The sequence below is a fragment of the Corvus hawaiiensis genome, chromosome 6 (genome assembly GCF_020740725.1).
Source record: "Corvus hawaiiensis isolate bCorHaw1 chromosome 6, bCorHaw1.pri.cur, whole genome shotgun sequence".
Classification (NCBI taxonomy): Eukaryota; Metazoa; Chordata; class Aves; order Passeriformes; family Corvidae; genus Corvus; species Corvus hawaiiensis.
This window is the reverse complement of record NC_063218.1, coordinates 48,514,023-48,531,115: the sequence shown is the minus strand read 5'-3', so window position 1 is coordinate 48,531,115 and position 17,093 is coordinate 48,514,023. Positions and strand designations below refer to the sequence as shown.

Below are 17,093 nucleotides of genomic sequence, written 5' to 3'. Positions count from 1 at the left end.
ATTCAGGTCGGCTGCCTTGCCTGCAGGCAGTATGCAAAATCCACCCTGGAGCACATTATGGTGGAAGACCTGCAACTTGAACTTGTGCAAAATGTTTATTTGGGGGTGGAAAATGCTTTGCAGACGAGATGATCTAAGCCTTTCTTTGGCAGGATATTACCAATTGCACAATTATGCACAGAACAGTAGTTGGGAGGTCTCTTTTAAACAGTAAAACACCAGGGGACTTGCCTTCACGAAATACATTTTCTCTCAGCGTTTCTCACTATTTCTGTGTTTGCTGCATCCAGGGGTACAGGATGCCCAGGAATTGGGATGCACATCCAGAGACCAGAAGATATGCCCAATCACATAAGTGTTTCCTACTCCGGAGTTATCCTCATGTTAAAGGAAACTAATTCCAGTCACTACTGCAAGCTTGGCTTTTACATGAAAGCCAGACCCTTTCTCTTGTTAAAATCCCTTCCAGAATCATGGACAGAGGTGGATTAACGTATTGCCGGCACAGATCTGGGCCATGCATCCAGGCACCCCAGCACACTCTGAGAGGGAGTTTCCTAATTTAGGACTCGTAAGGATACCCTGTATCTTCACAGTGCTCGTTAAAGTGTTACAGCCGTAATGAATTCATCTTCATTACATGCTTGGGAGGTAGAGGAGTACTCTTGTCCCTGTAAAAAGCTGACAGATAAAAGGAGGCAGAGAATCAGAGACTCAGACCAGGCACAGAGCCGGAAAAGTAATTACATGCCTAAACAGCTTTGGGAAGAAGCCTCTAAGTGGCAGATCTGGGGCTTGAACCTCTGTCAGCCCCCTCAGGACCAAATCTTTCTTCTTGTGCTGTGGTGGTAGGGATCAGAAGAACTCAATTATTTACAAATCCTGTAGCCGCAGGTATGCGCACACACACGCACTGCCTCCCCGGAGAGGGGAATTGATTCGGATAAGGCTGCGGCTGACCTGAGCTGTCATTCGTACTGCTAATCCAGCTCAAGTCAGACTTGGTTTTTTCCCCAGGGACCAGAGTGGGTACTGCACTTTCCACTGCAAGGAATTTGTTTTCAGTTTTCCGACACTTGTTCATTACAGTGTTTGGAAGAACTCTAGGTTTTCTAGGTGGGAAGATGATCTTTTGGCGTTTTTCTGGCACAGCTGAAAGCAGAAAGCATCTGAAATGTCTTGAAAACTGATCATGGGAGGGTTTTTTGGTGGTGATTTTTTCTTTTTTTTTTTTGCTTGTTTTGTTCAGGTTTTGTTGTTATGTTTAACTGAACAGAGAGGTTTGCAAAAATTAGGTAAGGGATTGAAAAACCCCACATGTCTGCACCCCAGATGTGCTACTGCAGCCTTGCACTCACATTGTGCAGCTGGTGGGGTTGGCGGTGACAGGTCAATAAAACAAGCGTTTGGAGATCAGATGTTTTTCAGTCTAGCAAGTGCTGTGCTCCAAATGGATGAGGATTTCTTCCTGTCTCTGTTAACCAACTCACTTTGAATATCTTGTATAAGGTGTGAACCACTCAGGGGCAGCTGTAGCACATGTACATGTTGACTTCTGCACACAGTAAACCTCCCAAAACCCACGCACATCCCAGCAGGGTTGGATGGGACCCACACAGCCTCCTTGTGCATCCCCTGAACTCCCTACTCCAGAGCTGTAGAAGGTTTGGGTCTCAATCTAAATTTCCCCAGACCCAAAACATTCTCTCCAGCTCCAACCAGCCACTGCGTATGTGTTTCTGTATATCATGTTTAGAGGTTTATCTTTAGTTGCTTGGGATGAAGCAACTGCTTTTCAAACTCATGACACAAAGATTTGGGTTAAATCTGGACTACAGCAGTGCAAGACTGAACAGGCTAAGTGGTGAACTCCAGTCTCTGATGGATTCAAGGCCCATCCTCATTGATTTTTCTGGAGGGATAATGATGGAAAATACTTTTTTTTTTTTTTTTTTTTACTCCTGACATTAGTTCTACTTGGTCTCTTTGTGATTATTTTCTCTGGGCACAGCAGGGTGAATTGATCTACAAAATATTTTCAGGGATGGTGGAGGATTAAGTGTCTTGCACAGATACTTCAATGCAACAGTTGTTACCCAGGACTGTGAGAGAAAAACAGGGTGGGGTAAGGGAGTTGTTCATTTTCCTTCCACTAAGGTCAGCCTTAAATAACTGTCCCACCTCCCTCGGAGGCTGAGACAAGATAATAAGACAAAAATGTCAGAGCAAAGCACGGGGCCCCTCTATTTACAGCAAAGGCCAAATCGCTAACCAACAGATCGGAGCTTGCTTTCTAAACACCGATAAGCGGCAACTTTGAATTAACAGCCCCGGTTCCTCTGCTGCTGTAAATCAGCCTGACCCCGACTGCCCGCAGCACCCCAGTGCCTCCCCCCAGCCAGGGGCTCTCCGGCAGGAGGAGGGGGCTGCAGCAGTGGGCTTAACCCTCCGGGCCCCGGAGATCCCTGTGCCTGGCTCCAAACACCCCCCCTTCTTCCCCTCCCCAGCCCCCTATCACTAACAAGCCTTATCAGCAGGATTTACACCTCCTTGTCTAGGAACCCATAGGAAAGCCTATGGACTAGTTGCCGATGTGCATCCAAATCCTTAAAGTAGCTTTAAGTGCTCAAAACAATCCACTTACCCAGTGATAATTAATGGTATCAGACCCGGGAGTTCCCATTCCCTGGCAGGGGAGATCAGAACACTCTGCAGTGGGGTCCTGCCGACCACAAGCAGGAAAAGGAGCGGCCCTTCTGCTAGTCCTCGGCACCTCCTGGCCCCAGTGGAGCATCCTGAGAGTGAGGAATGACAATGCCAGGAAGATGGATGCCTGGGAGCAACCACAGCTCATAAGATCTGTGGTGGGCTGGGTTTTTTTCACTGCCAGATGCAGCGTTAGGAAAGGTGCTTTGGCACAGAGTTGTGCCAGCCAGCAAAACACCAAACACCATGTGGATGATGCTGTAGGAGTGAGGGGGACAGAGGAAAAAAAATCACAGCTCCTGTCTCAGGTCCCAACCCAGCTGGAGGAACCTGAAGTGCTGAAGCTCAAAGCATACCCTGCGAAGGTGAAGGAGCAAGCAGCACCTCCAGAAGTCCTGGAGAAAAGTGGGGTTTTAGGTCAGTGTGCAGATGTCCAGCTGCAGAGATGGGCAGTGGTGAAAAACACAGTAGTATGTGACACAGTAATTGATTTTCAATCCATGAGACCACTTTACAGCTGGGATAAATCCAGTCTGAGCCAGCAAAAAAACATTCCTTTGTTTTTTGGCATTTTCCTCCTCACCTGCTTGCTGCCTCGGTGGCTTACAGCACCCAGTTACAGCACCCAGCACTTTTGGCTGTGTCTGCTGGTGTCTGGTGGCCTGCCTGTCCTTTCCAGCATCGAGACCAAGGACCAGGTCATCCTCTCCTCTGTTTTACCAAAGGCTTCTCCAGGTCCAAGGGGTACCTGTGATGCCACCTGCTGTGGAAGCCATGGTGGTGGCACTATGAGACTTCAGTGCCTACAATTTTGGACACTGGAGAAAGCTCCCTGACAGGCTCAATGGCCCCTCTCATGGCTGTTTCCTGAGGACTGGGTCAACATCCTCTCTGTTTGTTGTCGTGGACTCGACCACACGGAGGACAGACATGGTATCAGTGCTGAAAATGGGTATTTTTAGATTGGTGCTGATCAGGCTACTCTTCCAGTGCTTCTCCACTCAGTGGAAGTTATTTGTTACTTTTGTTTCTCAGTACTTGTCCTCTGGCAGGGTGTCATCACCTCTTCTAATGTTTCCCCATCTCCACCAAAGGATTACTTTTGGGCCATTAATAGCCACAGATTTAATCTTCTCCTCATTGATAAACAAACTAATTTGTTCTGCTGCGTCTGCTAATAGCTGTGTCTAGGAACTAATAACAGCTCTTAGGTGCTATTTTCTTCCTTACCTTCTCAAAAAATATGTGGCTGGCAATATTTTCATAGGGTTAAAAGGAGCGTAGCTGTTTTTTCCATCTCTATTTATAACCTTGCATATGCTCTTCCCAAAGTGGATGGGAAAGGTTTTGGGAGCTTTACTCTAGAGATCATTAAATTTGGTCTAGCTCACTTGGGTAGCTGTACCTGTGGAGAGGTTTGAGCCTGCAGAGGCCAGGGGGGCTTGAGCAAGGTGCAGCCAAACTAATTTGCAGATTCTGTGGTCCCTGGCGAGCTGGGCTTGTCAAAGGTCACCATTTCCCTGTGAGAGGCGTTATGTACTCAGGAAGGGTGGCCGGAGGGTTTGAGCTGCACGAGGCTGTTCTCAGAGCTGCAGCACACGTGGGAATCTCCCTTGTTCTCTAAGGAAAGCTACTGGCTCTTTGGAATTGCTTCCTGGAGCATCTTCTGCCAGTGAGCTGCATCTCCAGGGATGCGCCTGTACTCACAGCCCTCTCTGCTCCTCACAGCTAACCCAGAGCTGATGGGAGCGGATGGGTCAGACCTGGATGGTTACACTGGGCTTTGGGATAGCCCTGCTGTTTTATAAACCCATCCTTTGTGCTCTAAGCAGCAGGATAATGTCCCTGGCATGGGAGAGCCTGGTAAATTGTGAAGTCCACAGTAGGCAGGAGCATCTCTCTTGAGCCTGGTGGCTGATGGGGCAATGGGGGCGGCTCACATGCCCAGCAGCCAGGTGGCCACCCGGATTAGTTTATGGAAGCAGCCGAGATTACTTATATCCCAGCGAGCATCCCCCTGCTCTGCTTGCACAATGCCCCCTTTGAAGCAAGGGCATCTCTCATTGTGTGGCTCCAGATAAGCCAAAGCCTCACCCTTTGCTTTAGCAGCCCCTCCTCTCCCCAAGGCCATGTACTTTTGCAGGCATCTTTGCAGGTATTCCCATGATTAATGCCCCTCCTCAGTGCCAGGTTCACCTCCCTGCCCTTCATCTCCCACCAGTACAACTGCACATGTACTTGGGCACATTCATGGGAGCAGAGCCACTGGAAACCACATGGAAACAGGGAGCACCAAGGATGCTGGTCACCCCCAAAACCTGCTCTTGGGAATGCAGACCCCTCAGGGTGATTGGGGCTGTATTTCAGCAGGCTGCTGGCACAGCACAGATGAGCACTGGGGCTCTTTGCTTCACAAGCCACTGAATTCACCCCACAGGGAAGAGGAGCCATGTGGTCACTGCTGTGTGGATCCCTGCTACTCCTCTGGAACAATGCACACGCAAGCATGGGAAGGACAGTGGCAGCCGCCACAGGGCATCAGAGCAGCAAGGGGGATGTGGGTGGCATTTTGGGGTCCCTGGGTGCTGAGAACTCGTTTGCCTACAGCCCTGACCTTTGCTGTCACTAAAACTTGCACAAGCTTGTAATTTTTAACTAGTTCCCCTGTAGCAGGCTTGTTATTTTTTCAGGACGGGGTTTGAAAATGCGAGACATCTACAGTAGTAAAGATTTTATTGTGCTGGCAGCGGACTGTAAAACTCGATTACATGACACCAGGGATTGCCTAAACCTTGTTCCCACTGATGCAACTGCTCAGGCTTGGGGGGGATGTGAGGAAGGGAGGTGGTTTTGAGTCACGTCTGGAGGTGCTTTAGCACGAAGGGCAGGAGCAGCCCACTCCCACCCAGCCACTCCCACCCTTCAGCCAAGTGAGCCCAATGTGGACCTGAGGATCTGGGGGGATCACAGGAGGCATGCATAACTGAAACAATGGATGAGTGCTTGGCTCCTCACTGCCTAATGACATGAAAATCATAGGGAAGCCCAGCCTGGAAGGAGTAAGCGGAGATTTTTCTGTAGAAAAAGCTTTTCCATCTACAAATGGGCTCCCCTGTTGGCCCCCTCTCTCAGTTTGCTGCTGACATGGGAGTTTTCCCTCTAAGACAAAACTTTCCGCAGTTTGTATCCGTTTTATATCCATTTATATGACTGCTAGCGTTTTTCATATTCCAAAGGACCATTTATGGTAAGAAAATACGTTTTCCAATAAATAATCAAAGTGATCATATTTTGGAAGGGGAAAAAAATCATAGTAGGAAACTTTTGCAAAAAAAAAATTGGCCTGTGCTGAACACTGAGCCAGCATGATATCTTTTTTCCTTCCAATAAATCTTCTGGCTTATTTCTGTACCCAAACTACAGCGAGCCAAGAGGAATTCCTGAACGCTTGGGTACAGTCAGCCCTTCCCCTGCTGCGGCATGCTGTAGGAATGCCACGAGCTTTTTGAAGCTACCTCCAGGATTTGGTTAGCCAAGAGTAAGAGAAGCAACAGGCTAGGAACATGGCACTTTGCAAGCAAAATAAAGCAGCTTTTTTTGCTACACCAGTGGTGTAAGCCTCAGGGAAGGGGAAAGTCTGGCAGGGAAGCTGACTAGAAGGGAGACAATGGTGGATGGAGGAGCCTCCTTACAAAGTCCCTCTGTCAGTAAAACATGGGTTCAGGTGAGCTCAGGTAACATTAAGCAGTGCAAGCAGGAAAGCCCTAAACGGCAAATCTCAGCTTGTGATTAACCTGGGGAACACCCTGCTCAGGAGCCTTTCCAAGGCAATCACTTGACTGAGGTCCATTGAACCTCGAGCAGTGTGATGACTGCAGGCAAATGATTGCCAAGGAGACCTGGAGGGCAATTCTGCGGGTTGTCCTCTTTGTGTGAGATTCCAGGTGCGAGGTCCCTGCTGTGGAGGAAGCATGAGTCACACAAGACTTCTCCTCCTGGCTTTGGCAACCTACTTCAGCCGGGGTAAAATGGCAGGTCTTATCCTATGTAGCTGCTAACTCCCCATCTTTAACCAGCAGTAAGTGTCTGTAAGTCTCAGTAAGTGAATTCCCTGAACTCCTATCTTGCTGAAACCTGAGTCCCTCTTCATGGGTATACCACTAGGTCATTCAAGTACATCCAGTATCTTTTTTGAGGGGAAGAGAGGCAGAGATAATGTTACACATTGTGCAGAAATGCTATTAACTGTGGTTGAGCATCACAACTTGGATTTATTAGCAGGGGGCTGAAAGACCTACATGGCAGGGGATGTAACTGATAACCTTGTCTTGCATCCGTTTGAGCAAATGGGTTCCGTCCCTGTGCGCTCATCGGAGATTTAGCGCTTCTCACAAGCGTTTTTGCAATCACAGTCATTTAGCAAACATATGATACTTCACACTCAAAGCCGTGACAGGGGCATATGGCACTTCCTACCTCCTAAGTGTTGATGGACAGAATTGCTCTGACTATTCAAGGAATCAAAGGCCTGGTTCGAATCTCAAGGCATTGCGTTGATTTCGGTGAACTTCCTTCTGATTTATCCTGTGTATGGAGAACGAGGCTTATTCTAAGTTAAACAAGCAAGAGAGTTCGAACAGATGAAAATGTCTCCTACTCAGTGGTGCTCAGCACTTGCAGTCTCAAAAGTTGGAGCAATGGGAAGTTTGAAGATTATCTCATCCCCAGCATTTAAAATAGGCCTTTTCAGGCAGAAAAAATAAATAAAAGGAGAAAAGAAAAAGAAAGTACACTTTTAGCAGGAAAAAGTACAAGCTCGCTATTGGTGGCAGAAAAGTTGAGCACAAAGGTACTCAAAAGTTGGATAATGTTGTGAAAAAGAGCAAGAGCTAGATCTGTTGCCAAAATCAGACCCAGAAAAGCCAGTGGACCACTCCTGACCCACCATCTCCTTTTAAAAGCAAACTTACCAGCCAGAATGGAGATAATCAGATATCTTCTTGTTTTTGCTGGGATTTACCAGAAACGTTTCTTGGTGGTGAAGACACCACTTTGGACAGAGCCCCAGAGGAAAGACCTGAGTTACTCAGAGCTCTCAGCTGCAAATGGCAGTGACTGAGCCTTTACTCTGCTTAATCCCAAACAGGAATTTGAAGGGGAAGGTGAAGGAGAAGGGGGAGAAGGGGAAAAGGCTTATTTTTTTTTCACGTACACAATTCCAAATGCTCAAACTCTGGACCTGTGCTGAGCCAAAATGACCACCCAAGGTCTCCTGCAAAATGCAGATGTTATTCCTCCCCCTGCCCAAGCAGTGGACGCGTGTCTCTCGCTGTGCACCGCGTGGCCAGTGAGCCTCCGCACAATAATGTGTTTTCTTTCTCCTAACACCTGACAGTAGCATGATTTCACCAACCACTTGGTCCCATTGCTGCATACTTTCCAAGGTGATATAAATCAAACAGATTAACATGTTTGCTTTTAATTTTACATTTTAGAAACAGCTGTTGAACCACCTCAATGCCAACAGTGTCTATTGCCAGCATTAGTCTCATTAGTAATCATTGCAGCTGTAATAGCACCATTATCTCCTGCTAAAAGGGTCACTGATGGCTCAGGACAGAGCTTCAGGGAAGCGAGAAGAGCGGACTAAATGAGATGGAAACTGCAAACAGTTGCTTCTGTCTTAACTTGCATAAAGACCTGTGGATGCTGCGCAGAGGGAAATTAATTTGCACAAGTAGCAAAAATTTTGGCTAGAGTGTCATCAAGTAGGTGGGGCTTATGGTAGCTCTTGTGTCACTTGGGCTAACATAAAGCATATAAATATGGGAAGGAGAGAATGGGGACATTACTACCAACCATCTTCATCCCTCAGACCGAACTTCTCTCCACCTCTTGCTGCCACCTCTTGGGTAAGTCAGACTGCCTCCCTTTCACCTTCTACCTCTTTTCAGACCTGTCTTAAGTTGACGTAGCAGGTGGTGACAAGTGTGGCTCATTGACCCAGGAAAATGAGGTCTTTGAGCACATTGTGCTGGTTTTGGGCCATCATCACACATTACAGCCCATTCTGACTGGGCAGAGAGGGTTTTTCCCCTGAAGGGGTCTGCTGATCTTGGCTGTCAAGGGCGTGTATGCTATAAGGATTGGTGGGATGGTTCTTCCAGCCTTTGGAGGCAAGACAGCAGGGAGTCTGAGACTGATGGAGCATGGAGATGGACTTACGGTTATAGTCAGTAGCCATTTACTGTCACTTGTAAAGCCTGATGCAGGAAGCTCTCCTTCCTTCTCAAACTAGAAGGTCCATCACCTACCTTGGTCTCATTTCCTTGTCTGAGGAGCTGAAAGTCATAAAATGCTTGATTTCAACCTATTTTTACCTCCTAGACTCTCCTGTGTCTCCTCTGCCTCTTACCCCTAGGCCTCACCCTGCCCACCATGGCTCTCTGGATCCGATCGCTGCCTCTCCTGGCCCTGCTTGCCCTTTCTGGCCCCGGGAGCAGCCACGCAGCTGTCAGCCAGCACCTCTGTGGCTCCCACTTGGTGGAGGCTCTATACCTGGTGTGTGGGGAGCGGGGCTTCTTCTACCAACCCAAAGCCCGGCGGGATGTTGAGCAGCCTCTAGGTAAGTCGGGCTGATCGTGAGAGCAGCCGCGTGCTATGTGATGCAAGATGCAAGAACCGCCTGTGTTTGACAGTGACACCAGGAATGTCCTTACCACGGGGAATGCCAGGAATACCTTTGGCATACCAACAGCGTCACATTGCCAGTGAAAAGCTCTTCAGGTTAAAAAGGCAGATGAGAGGGCAGGCAGGGGGAGAGGATTTATGAGGCAAAAGGAATTGTGCCTGAAAGCTCAAACTCATCTATTTCTTTGTGCAGCCGTTACACCAGCCTGGGAGTACTCAAAGAAAATAAAAGTGGGAGGAACTCAAGAAGATTCCTTCTGCCCCAAGACAGGATCAGTTGTCCCCATTCTATTTCTTAGCCATGTTTTTCTAGTACATTCATAAAAACCTCCAGAGAGAAAGCTTCTTCTGCCTTCTAGAGCTGCCCATTCCCAAGTTTAACTGACCTTCTTCCTGAGTGTTTCTTCCCAATATCCAACCTGAACATCCCTTGCTGTAAATGATTTCTTGTTTTCTCAATAGTGGATATGGGGAAGAGCCTAGTCCTTTCATCTTTATGATTGCTTTTCAAAATGTTTGAATACTGTTCCCATGTCTAGTTTTAAGCTCTCCTCAGCTACACAACCCTATTACCTTCTTAGGTCATATTTTCTAGATGTCTAAACATGCAAGTTGTTCTGCATTTGTCTACATGTTGCTGACTGATAAGGCCTGGAGAAGCACATTGAACATTCTGCCTTCCAAGCTTCTAATCAAGACTGTGAATAGATGCAGAAGAGACCCCTGCCCAAATCACATCCATCTCAATCCTCTTGTTTCAAGATCAACCTTTAACCTCCTCTGACTACTATACATCTCTCCCACCATTTCTCTTCCCATCAAGTGCTGTCTTCATTCATGTCCAATTCCTTCTCCTGTGTATGCAACCATCCTGCGAAATAGCCTTAGGGGTCATTGTAAGGTGAAACAAGATAATGCCGTAGCAGAGGGCTTGCCATGATTTGTTCAGGATGTCATTTACTCCATTCTCTGATTATTAATTTCTGGAGACCACCACAAATGGGTTGGAGGTTGCATCAGCCAAATTACCTAGATACTGTACAGAGAATTTCATCGTGCCAAACAGAGTGGAAGTATTTGAGGATTTTCCACCTCTTCTTTCAGGACTTTTGCCTGAGCCACCACCTCTTTGTCACACAATCTGGTTATGTTTACAGTCTGCTCACAGCTGGCTCAAAGGATGAAGACAAGTAAATCACAAAACATTGACTAGCTATTTCCTCTTCTACTTAACATTGGACTAAATTTTTCCCAAATTTCCCTTCTAGCACACTAGCATAATCATTTTGTGTTACTCTTGTGCCTTGTTCATTGCCTCACGCTTTGGGGGCTTGGGGATTTTGCATCTTGTACTGTACTTGTATTGCCCTAGAAACCACATCTCATTCTCACTTTCCAGGCATTTTCTCTTTGTTGTCAGGGATTTTTTCCTGCAGGAAAAAATCAGTGATTTATTTGCCATTTTCCATATTTTCATTGGGCAACTAAAACCTGAACAGATCTATGCACAAGTTTTCAAGTTCTCACCAGCAAATAAGACATTCTGTTGAGTTTTATCTGTGTCCAAATACCCTAATTTATCCTTGCTTCTAAAAACTTGCCCCCAGCTGGGAACACAGACCCACACAAATGCTTTTGCTGTCAGCTTGAGGCTATATCCAGGCAGCCAACTGCATCAGGCTGTTCAGGAACAGCTGGGAAATGCACCCGGCCTCAGAACTGGACTGTCCCTTCAACCCCATGAACATCCCAGTTGTCTGCCCTGGCTCCCAGAAGAGTGGGTAACTGCCTAAAGGACACTGCAATCCCAAACTCTTCTCTCTAGAGCAGACAATCCCATTTTATTATCTTACTTACTAGCTGCTCACCCCATGGAGGGTGCAGAGTTTCTCTTCTTCTCCGCACGTCTTCCCCAATAAAGCCCCTGTATCTCTTTGCCCCTCACACTGCCAATAGCCACTCGGCATCTTCTGAACACCACAGGATTATTTTGGGAGAGGAAACAGGGAGCCTGCAGGTGCTACAAGCAGCATCAACCTGGGGAAACCTGTGCAACTTCCTTCCCATTTTCCAACCAACTCTGGATTAAAAATCTGGTGCCTGCTAAGGGGATGTCTGCAGGGCTCAAGAGCCTGGGCTGATGCTGTGCGATGTCCCACAACTTCACTTCTTCTTCCCTGGCAGTGAGCGGTCCCTTGCACGGTGAGCTGGGAGAGCTGCCCTTCCAGCAGGAGGAGTTTGAGAAAGTGAAGCGAGGGATCGTTGAGCAATGCTGCCACAACACCTGCTCCCTCTACCAGCTGGAAAACTACTGCGATTAGCAGCAGGGCCGGCGCTGGGGAGCTCGCGGGCCGCGGGCAGAAGCACGCGCGTACGCTACTGCATCGTTGAAGCAATTGAATAAATGTTGTGGATCTATTGGAAGGACTGGCTGGTTCCTGCGTCCACATCTTTTTGTCTGCTTTAGAGTGTCAGTGTCCATAGTGAAACAGGTAAGGCAGTTTTCAGCCGTCACTTCACATTATCCTTCTGCCACACAAATGAACTCCATGGGAGCAAGGGAGGGAGCAGCTTTGGAGCAGGTATATAGAGCATCTGGCACCCCCAGTGCTTGGAGAATGAGCAGGAGAAGGCAGAGAGGTTTGAACAAGACTTTTCTCGCTAGGGAAACATTACAGGGGAATATCTGTAACAATGTCATGCTGATCAACTTCCTGCAGTTCACAGCCCAAATATAGCCAGGCAGCTGGAGACCGAACTTCCTCAGCTACATAATGGAAACAGTAAAGATTAAGCAAAGAATTATGTCACCTATTCATTGTACTCAGAAAAATCATGGATGACCACCATGGCCAATTTAGAAAGTGAGTCTAGTTCCCACTTCTGCTTGTGGGAGGCCCAGGGAGAGTCCCTGCTGTGGGATGTGCTTGTTGTTCACAAGGATATGACAAGCCATGTACTGAAAGTGGATTTAGTCCAGAAGGAGTTTTGAATCTATTGCCCATGTGCTGGGCAGTATCCCTGCTCCTGCTGCTGCAAACCTCTTTCAAATATCTGGCCCCAAAATTGCCACTTTCTGTAAGGAAAAGCTGCCACAGCAGTTCGAGCTGGCCAGAGTGTCCCAGTGTGTAGGGAAGGGCTGTGTTCCCTCTGCCGAGGGACTCCCGTGGCAGTCTATGGCAAAAAACCATGCAGAGGGGCTCTGCGGGACGGGCTCAGCCTGGCAGAGGTGACAGCAGCAGCCAGGGCTGCATTTTGCTGGTGGCAGATTTTGAAAGCTGGTCTGAGAGGAGCCTGTGGTTTTAACAGCCTCATTTCTCAAACCAGTTCCGACTGCCTCCAGTGGAGCTGCACAGATGGAAGCTGCCATCTCATCCCTGCCTGGATGCATTACTCCCAATCCTATCATGAGCACAAAACTGGCCAAACCACTGCAAACTGAAAGGCTGGAAGAGCAGCTGGAGCAGCTGCTGAAAAGGAGATACAGACATGAAATCAGAAAGCACTCATGATTCCCTGTGGTGACCTTGCATACAAATTCCCTCAGTGCATTCAAAAGCCCAAGACAGGGGCCTCCTCCTGCAGGTGCCACACCAGTGCTACTCAGCCAGTCCTGCTCCCCCCGACCACCCTTCCATCCCTCTCCATCACCCTTTCTGCCAGGCCCCACTGAACATTCCTAGCAGCAAAGCTTTCAACTGTGACAAGCAGCTTCAGACCAAAATCTTGCAGTTGTGAAAGCATGGCAAGACATATTCTGTTTCTGAGCTGCTTGGCTCCCACCAAACCTCATAGTGGTTTCTAGAGGGGACTCCCTAGAAGCAATTCTCCTACCTGTCCTGGTGAACCATGAGATCAGGACAAGTGTTACTGCAAAAAAGAAGAAAAAACCCAACAAAATTGCAGAGCTATTGCTCATGGTAAGGCCACCAACATATTCAGGCATGCAGCCAAGCACAAGCAATCCCATCCATCCAGGAGACACCACCCTGATCCAAAAGGCAGATGCTCAGGTCTGCTTGTATGTTCTGGAGGGAAAGGACATCCAGCCATGGTGGTTCCTCCATCTGGCAGAGCCCTGTTTATCTGCTGGCACTCCTGCCCTGGCAGCGATGCTCTGCTCGGGTGAGGACAGCTCTTCAGAGGTGCACAGCTCATTTCCTGCCCTCTGCCATTGTTTGGTCTGATCCTTTGTTTGTTTGCTTTTTCTGAGAGCTCTCAATTAGGACTTGTTGGGAAATTGCAAATGCCCCTTTTTCTGCTGGAAAATGTTGATTCATCAAAGTCAGCACTCCCCACAGGACCGGACTGGTTTTAGCAAGGCAGGATTTGAAAGGATGAAGGGACATTGAAGGTTCAGGTGCCTGCTCTTCATCCTCTGCATCCAATTGCCCAAGACCCCAAGCCAACCACCAGGCTCTGGGCTACTCTAGGATGGACACTTTTGCTTCTGCTGAAAGATTTCAGAAGGTGACCACCAAGGTCAGGGAGGGACGGATGGCCCCATGTCAGCTTTAGGGACCCAAGCTGTCTGAGCTCTCTGCAGAGCACATGCAGGTGCTGTTGCTCCCTTCCTCCCCACAGCAAGAGCTGTCCTGGAGATGAGTGGCCTACGGTGAGCTACGCTGCTCTCCAGGAGGCACAGGAGAAAATACTGCATCCGTTTTCAAACTGTAGGAAGCCTAAAAAAAAAAAAAAAAAAAAATTCTACCTTTGCTTTCCAGAACTGAAAATAACATAAAGGGCCAGCTCTTCACTTTTTAAAAGCTGCGGTAAGGTGAAGGCCAAAGGAGAACAAAGGTACTTTCTCCCCTTTTTCTGGAACTCCAGGGAAGGAAGCCTGAAGGCAACCCTCTGCATTTTCCACACTGGAGCACATGGCTCCCTGGCTTGCAAATGTGATGCTGCTGGCTTGCTGACCCTGTGCTGTGGCAGGGCAGGCAGCTTTAGCCCCCTACCCCACCCAAACCCAAGAATGGGTGTCCTTAAGGTCCGTACCGACATCTTTAATGGTGGTCCAGGAGGAAATTTCTTTATAAACCCTCCCTCAAATCCTCGTGCCCTTGCCCAGGCCATTCCCTCTTCTCAGACATGCTTGGGAGATGCCAGATCTTATGAATTCCTGCAGGAGAAATGACTCAAGGACAGGGAATGCTGCATCCATTGACCTCCCTCCCTGTTCCTTCTCTTGCCAGGCTTTGCATTGTGATCTTTGGGAAGCAAATGCATCCAGCCCCCTTTACTCTGACTCAGCAGTTGCTCTGAAGTGATTTTTGCGGTAGTGGTGGGGCATCATGCCTGACTAAAATATCTTGGCTCTGCTACTCTTGCAACAAACTTCCAAAGGTCTCATGCTCGTGGTGGAGGGCAATTTGAAGAGAATGCAAATAAAGGCTTCGGTTCATTCATGCTGCTTGAATAGAGAATAGAAAGCTGAGCCGCAGAGGGGATTGCAAGGCAAATTCTTTGGGCTGCTGAGTTGTTAACACTGCCTAGAAAAGAAAGGACCAGAGTTGCCCCTGTCTGCCACGTGCGTGAACCCTCATCCAAAAGGGCAGCACTACGGTTTCGAGGAAAGGGCAGTGATGTGCACAGAAATGGGGATGGAGAGGAGCCTCTGCAGGGCGCTGACCATCGGGCCCCTGGTGACAGGGTGGCAGATCGTGTCCTCCAGGTTGCTGGATGGGCTGTGCTGCTCCAGCTTATCTGGAGAGGAAGGGAAAGCTGCCACTTTCCCGGAGCTAATCCGGCTGTATTATTTCCTTTCCGGGAAACCACAGCTAGAGAGCTCTCTATTACTCTGGGAGCTTAAGAGATTCACTTTAAGAAACAGTCAGACTATACCCTGGGATTTATTTCTTTTTAACCATCTTATTAGCATTTTAGGAAATTTTAAACCTGCTTACAGCCTCTCTTCTTATCTGCGGAGTGATTCCCTAATAACAGACTTGCAGCAGTGACTTGAGTTGGAAAGCATGCACTAAGCAGATTCAGTGTTAAGACCTCAAATTCACTCTGATTTAGACCAACTTCACTAAAGACACCTATCTTGAACAAAAAATAGTCTTTCTTCCTTCTCCTTTCACTCTGGGCAGGAAGAAAACTTTAGGTCAGGCTCTAAATTGATCTGGAAAGTCAATGCCAGCACATTGTCTCTGGCTGAATTATTCCTGCATGCTGTGGGGAGGAAGGAGGCTGGTTTTTTCCAAACCCAATGCCAGGCTGGCTCTCACATGTCCCCCAGTCCTGTTGGGCAGACCAGGCAGGAGCAGATGCAGGACAATAACGGGAAGCGAAGCAAGCCCATAGGAGCACACAAGGAAATGGTCTGAGCCTCAATCATTTCCCCCCATCCCTCAATCCTTTCCCTCCATTCCCAGTCATCTTCAGGACTGTCAAGAAAAAGTGGACAAACGGCCTGAGCTCTTCCAACCTCCTTTCTGTTGCTGAAAAAGACAGCCAGAACACCACTCTTTTTTTTTTTTAATTTTTTTCATGCCTGGTATATGCCAGGCTTGCCAGGATCTCCAGAATGCATGTGGTTGCTTACACTAAAATTTCCCACAAATGTTTTCAGACTTTGGAAGAAAATGGATAACAGAAATAAATTTGGCTTCTGATTTCCAGGTTGTTGTTACTTGGGCTTTGTAATGCTGGATTTTGGCAGTGGGGATGTTTTACATAACTGCCAACTTCTGAAATGTAACTTTTTGTCAGAAAATAATGCAGCTTCCTCTTTTCTAATCAGAAAACGGAAAATCAAATATAAATGACACCACCCACCCTACACTGACGAGAAACCATTCTGTGGAAGTTTCAATGGAAAAAATTCTACCCTTTTTTCCCCTTATCAGAAACCTCCTCCACTTTGGAGACTGAGACGCAGCAGTGTCCTGGCTCTGCAGACTTGCCTGCCAGCAGGTCTTGCACACCCAAGTTTCAAGCTTTTCCTATGTATTTGGGTGGATTTTAAAAACTTACCAGAAATAAATGCTCTCTGGGCCCCTGGGCTTCTACTGATTTTAGTGGCAAGAAAAAGAAATCACAGTGAAAAAGACCAAGAGCTAGTCAAAGCACGCCCAGGTTGCACACCACAGCCTGCTCCTCTCCTGCTTCTGAAATTGTTTTTTCAGTATGTCTGCAGCCTAAACTTGGCCACAATTTCTCCAAAAGCTGGCACCTTTTCCTGAAATAATGTATTTCAACCCCAAATAAGGAAAAAAACAGATCCCATGAAATTCTGATGAAACATGGACAGGTTATTTTTCAGTCCTAGTCCTGGTGCAGGTGTTCTGAGGCAGATATCCGATGTGCAAACCTGCGCTCCCACTACATTTTGGCTCACCAAACCATGAGTGCTTCTGTCAGCTGTGGAAGCAGTGACAGGGAGGGGACGAGGTCACCCTTCAGCTCATGCATTCAGGGTGCACAGGGGTCATCGGGCTCAGCCTGGCTTATGCCTTAAGCCTGTGGGAGGACCACCAAAGGCTGAAGTCCCTCTTGTTAAGCACTGCTCCAGCAGCAGCTCTTTTGCCCTGCCAGATCCCTGACCTCACCCCAGGAACAGTGAGCAGCACAGAGCACTGACATCATGCCCGTTTTTGCTTTATGGTTTTGACTACAGAGCCCAGATATCATTCTCAAGATGCTTGCCCTTCCTCACCCTGTGGAGCTGTTGCTTTGACTGCCCCGTTTCT

At 47.9% G+C, this 17,093-nt stretch overlaps 1 protein-coding gene across 1 annotated transcript; it reads left to right on the top strand.

Moving 5' to 3' along the window:
- The first annotated feature begins 8,545 nt into the window (after nt 1-8,545).
- INS (insulin) lies at nt 8,546-11,717 on the top strand. The gene is made up of 3 exons (XM_048305535.1): nt 8,546-8,618; nt 9,128-9,331; nt 11,581-11,717. The coding sequence occupies exons 1-3, from the start codon at nt 8,546-8,548 to the stop codon at nt 11,715-11,717; spliced, it is 414 nt and encodes a 137-aa protein (XP_048161492.1).
- Nucleotides 11,718-17,093: the final 5,376 nt, after the last annotated feature.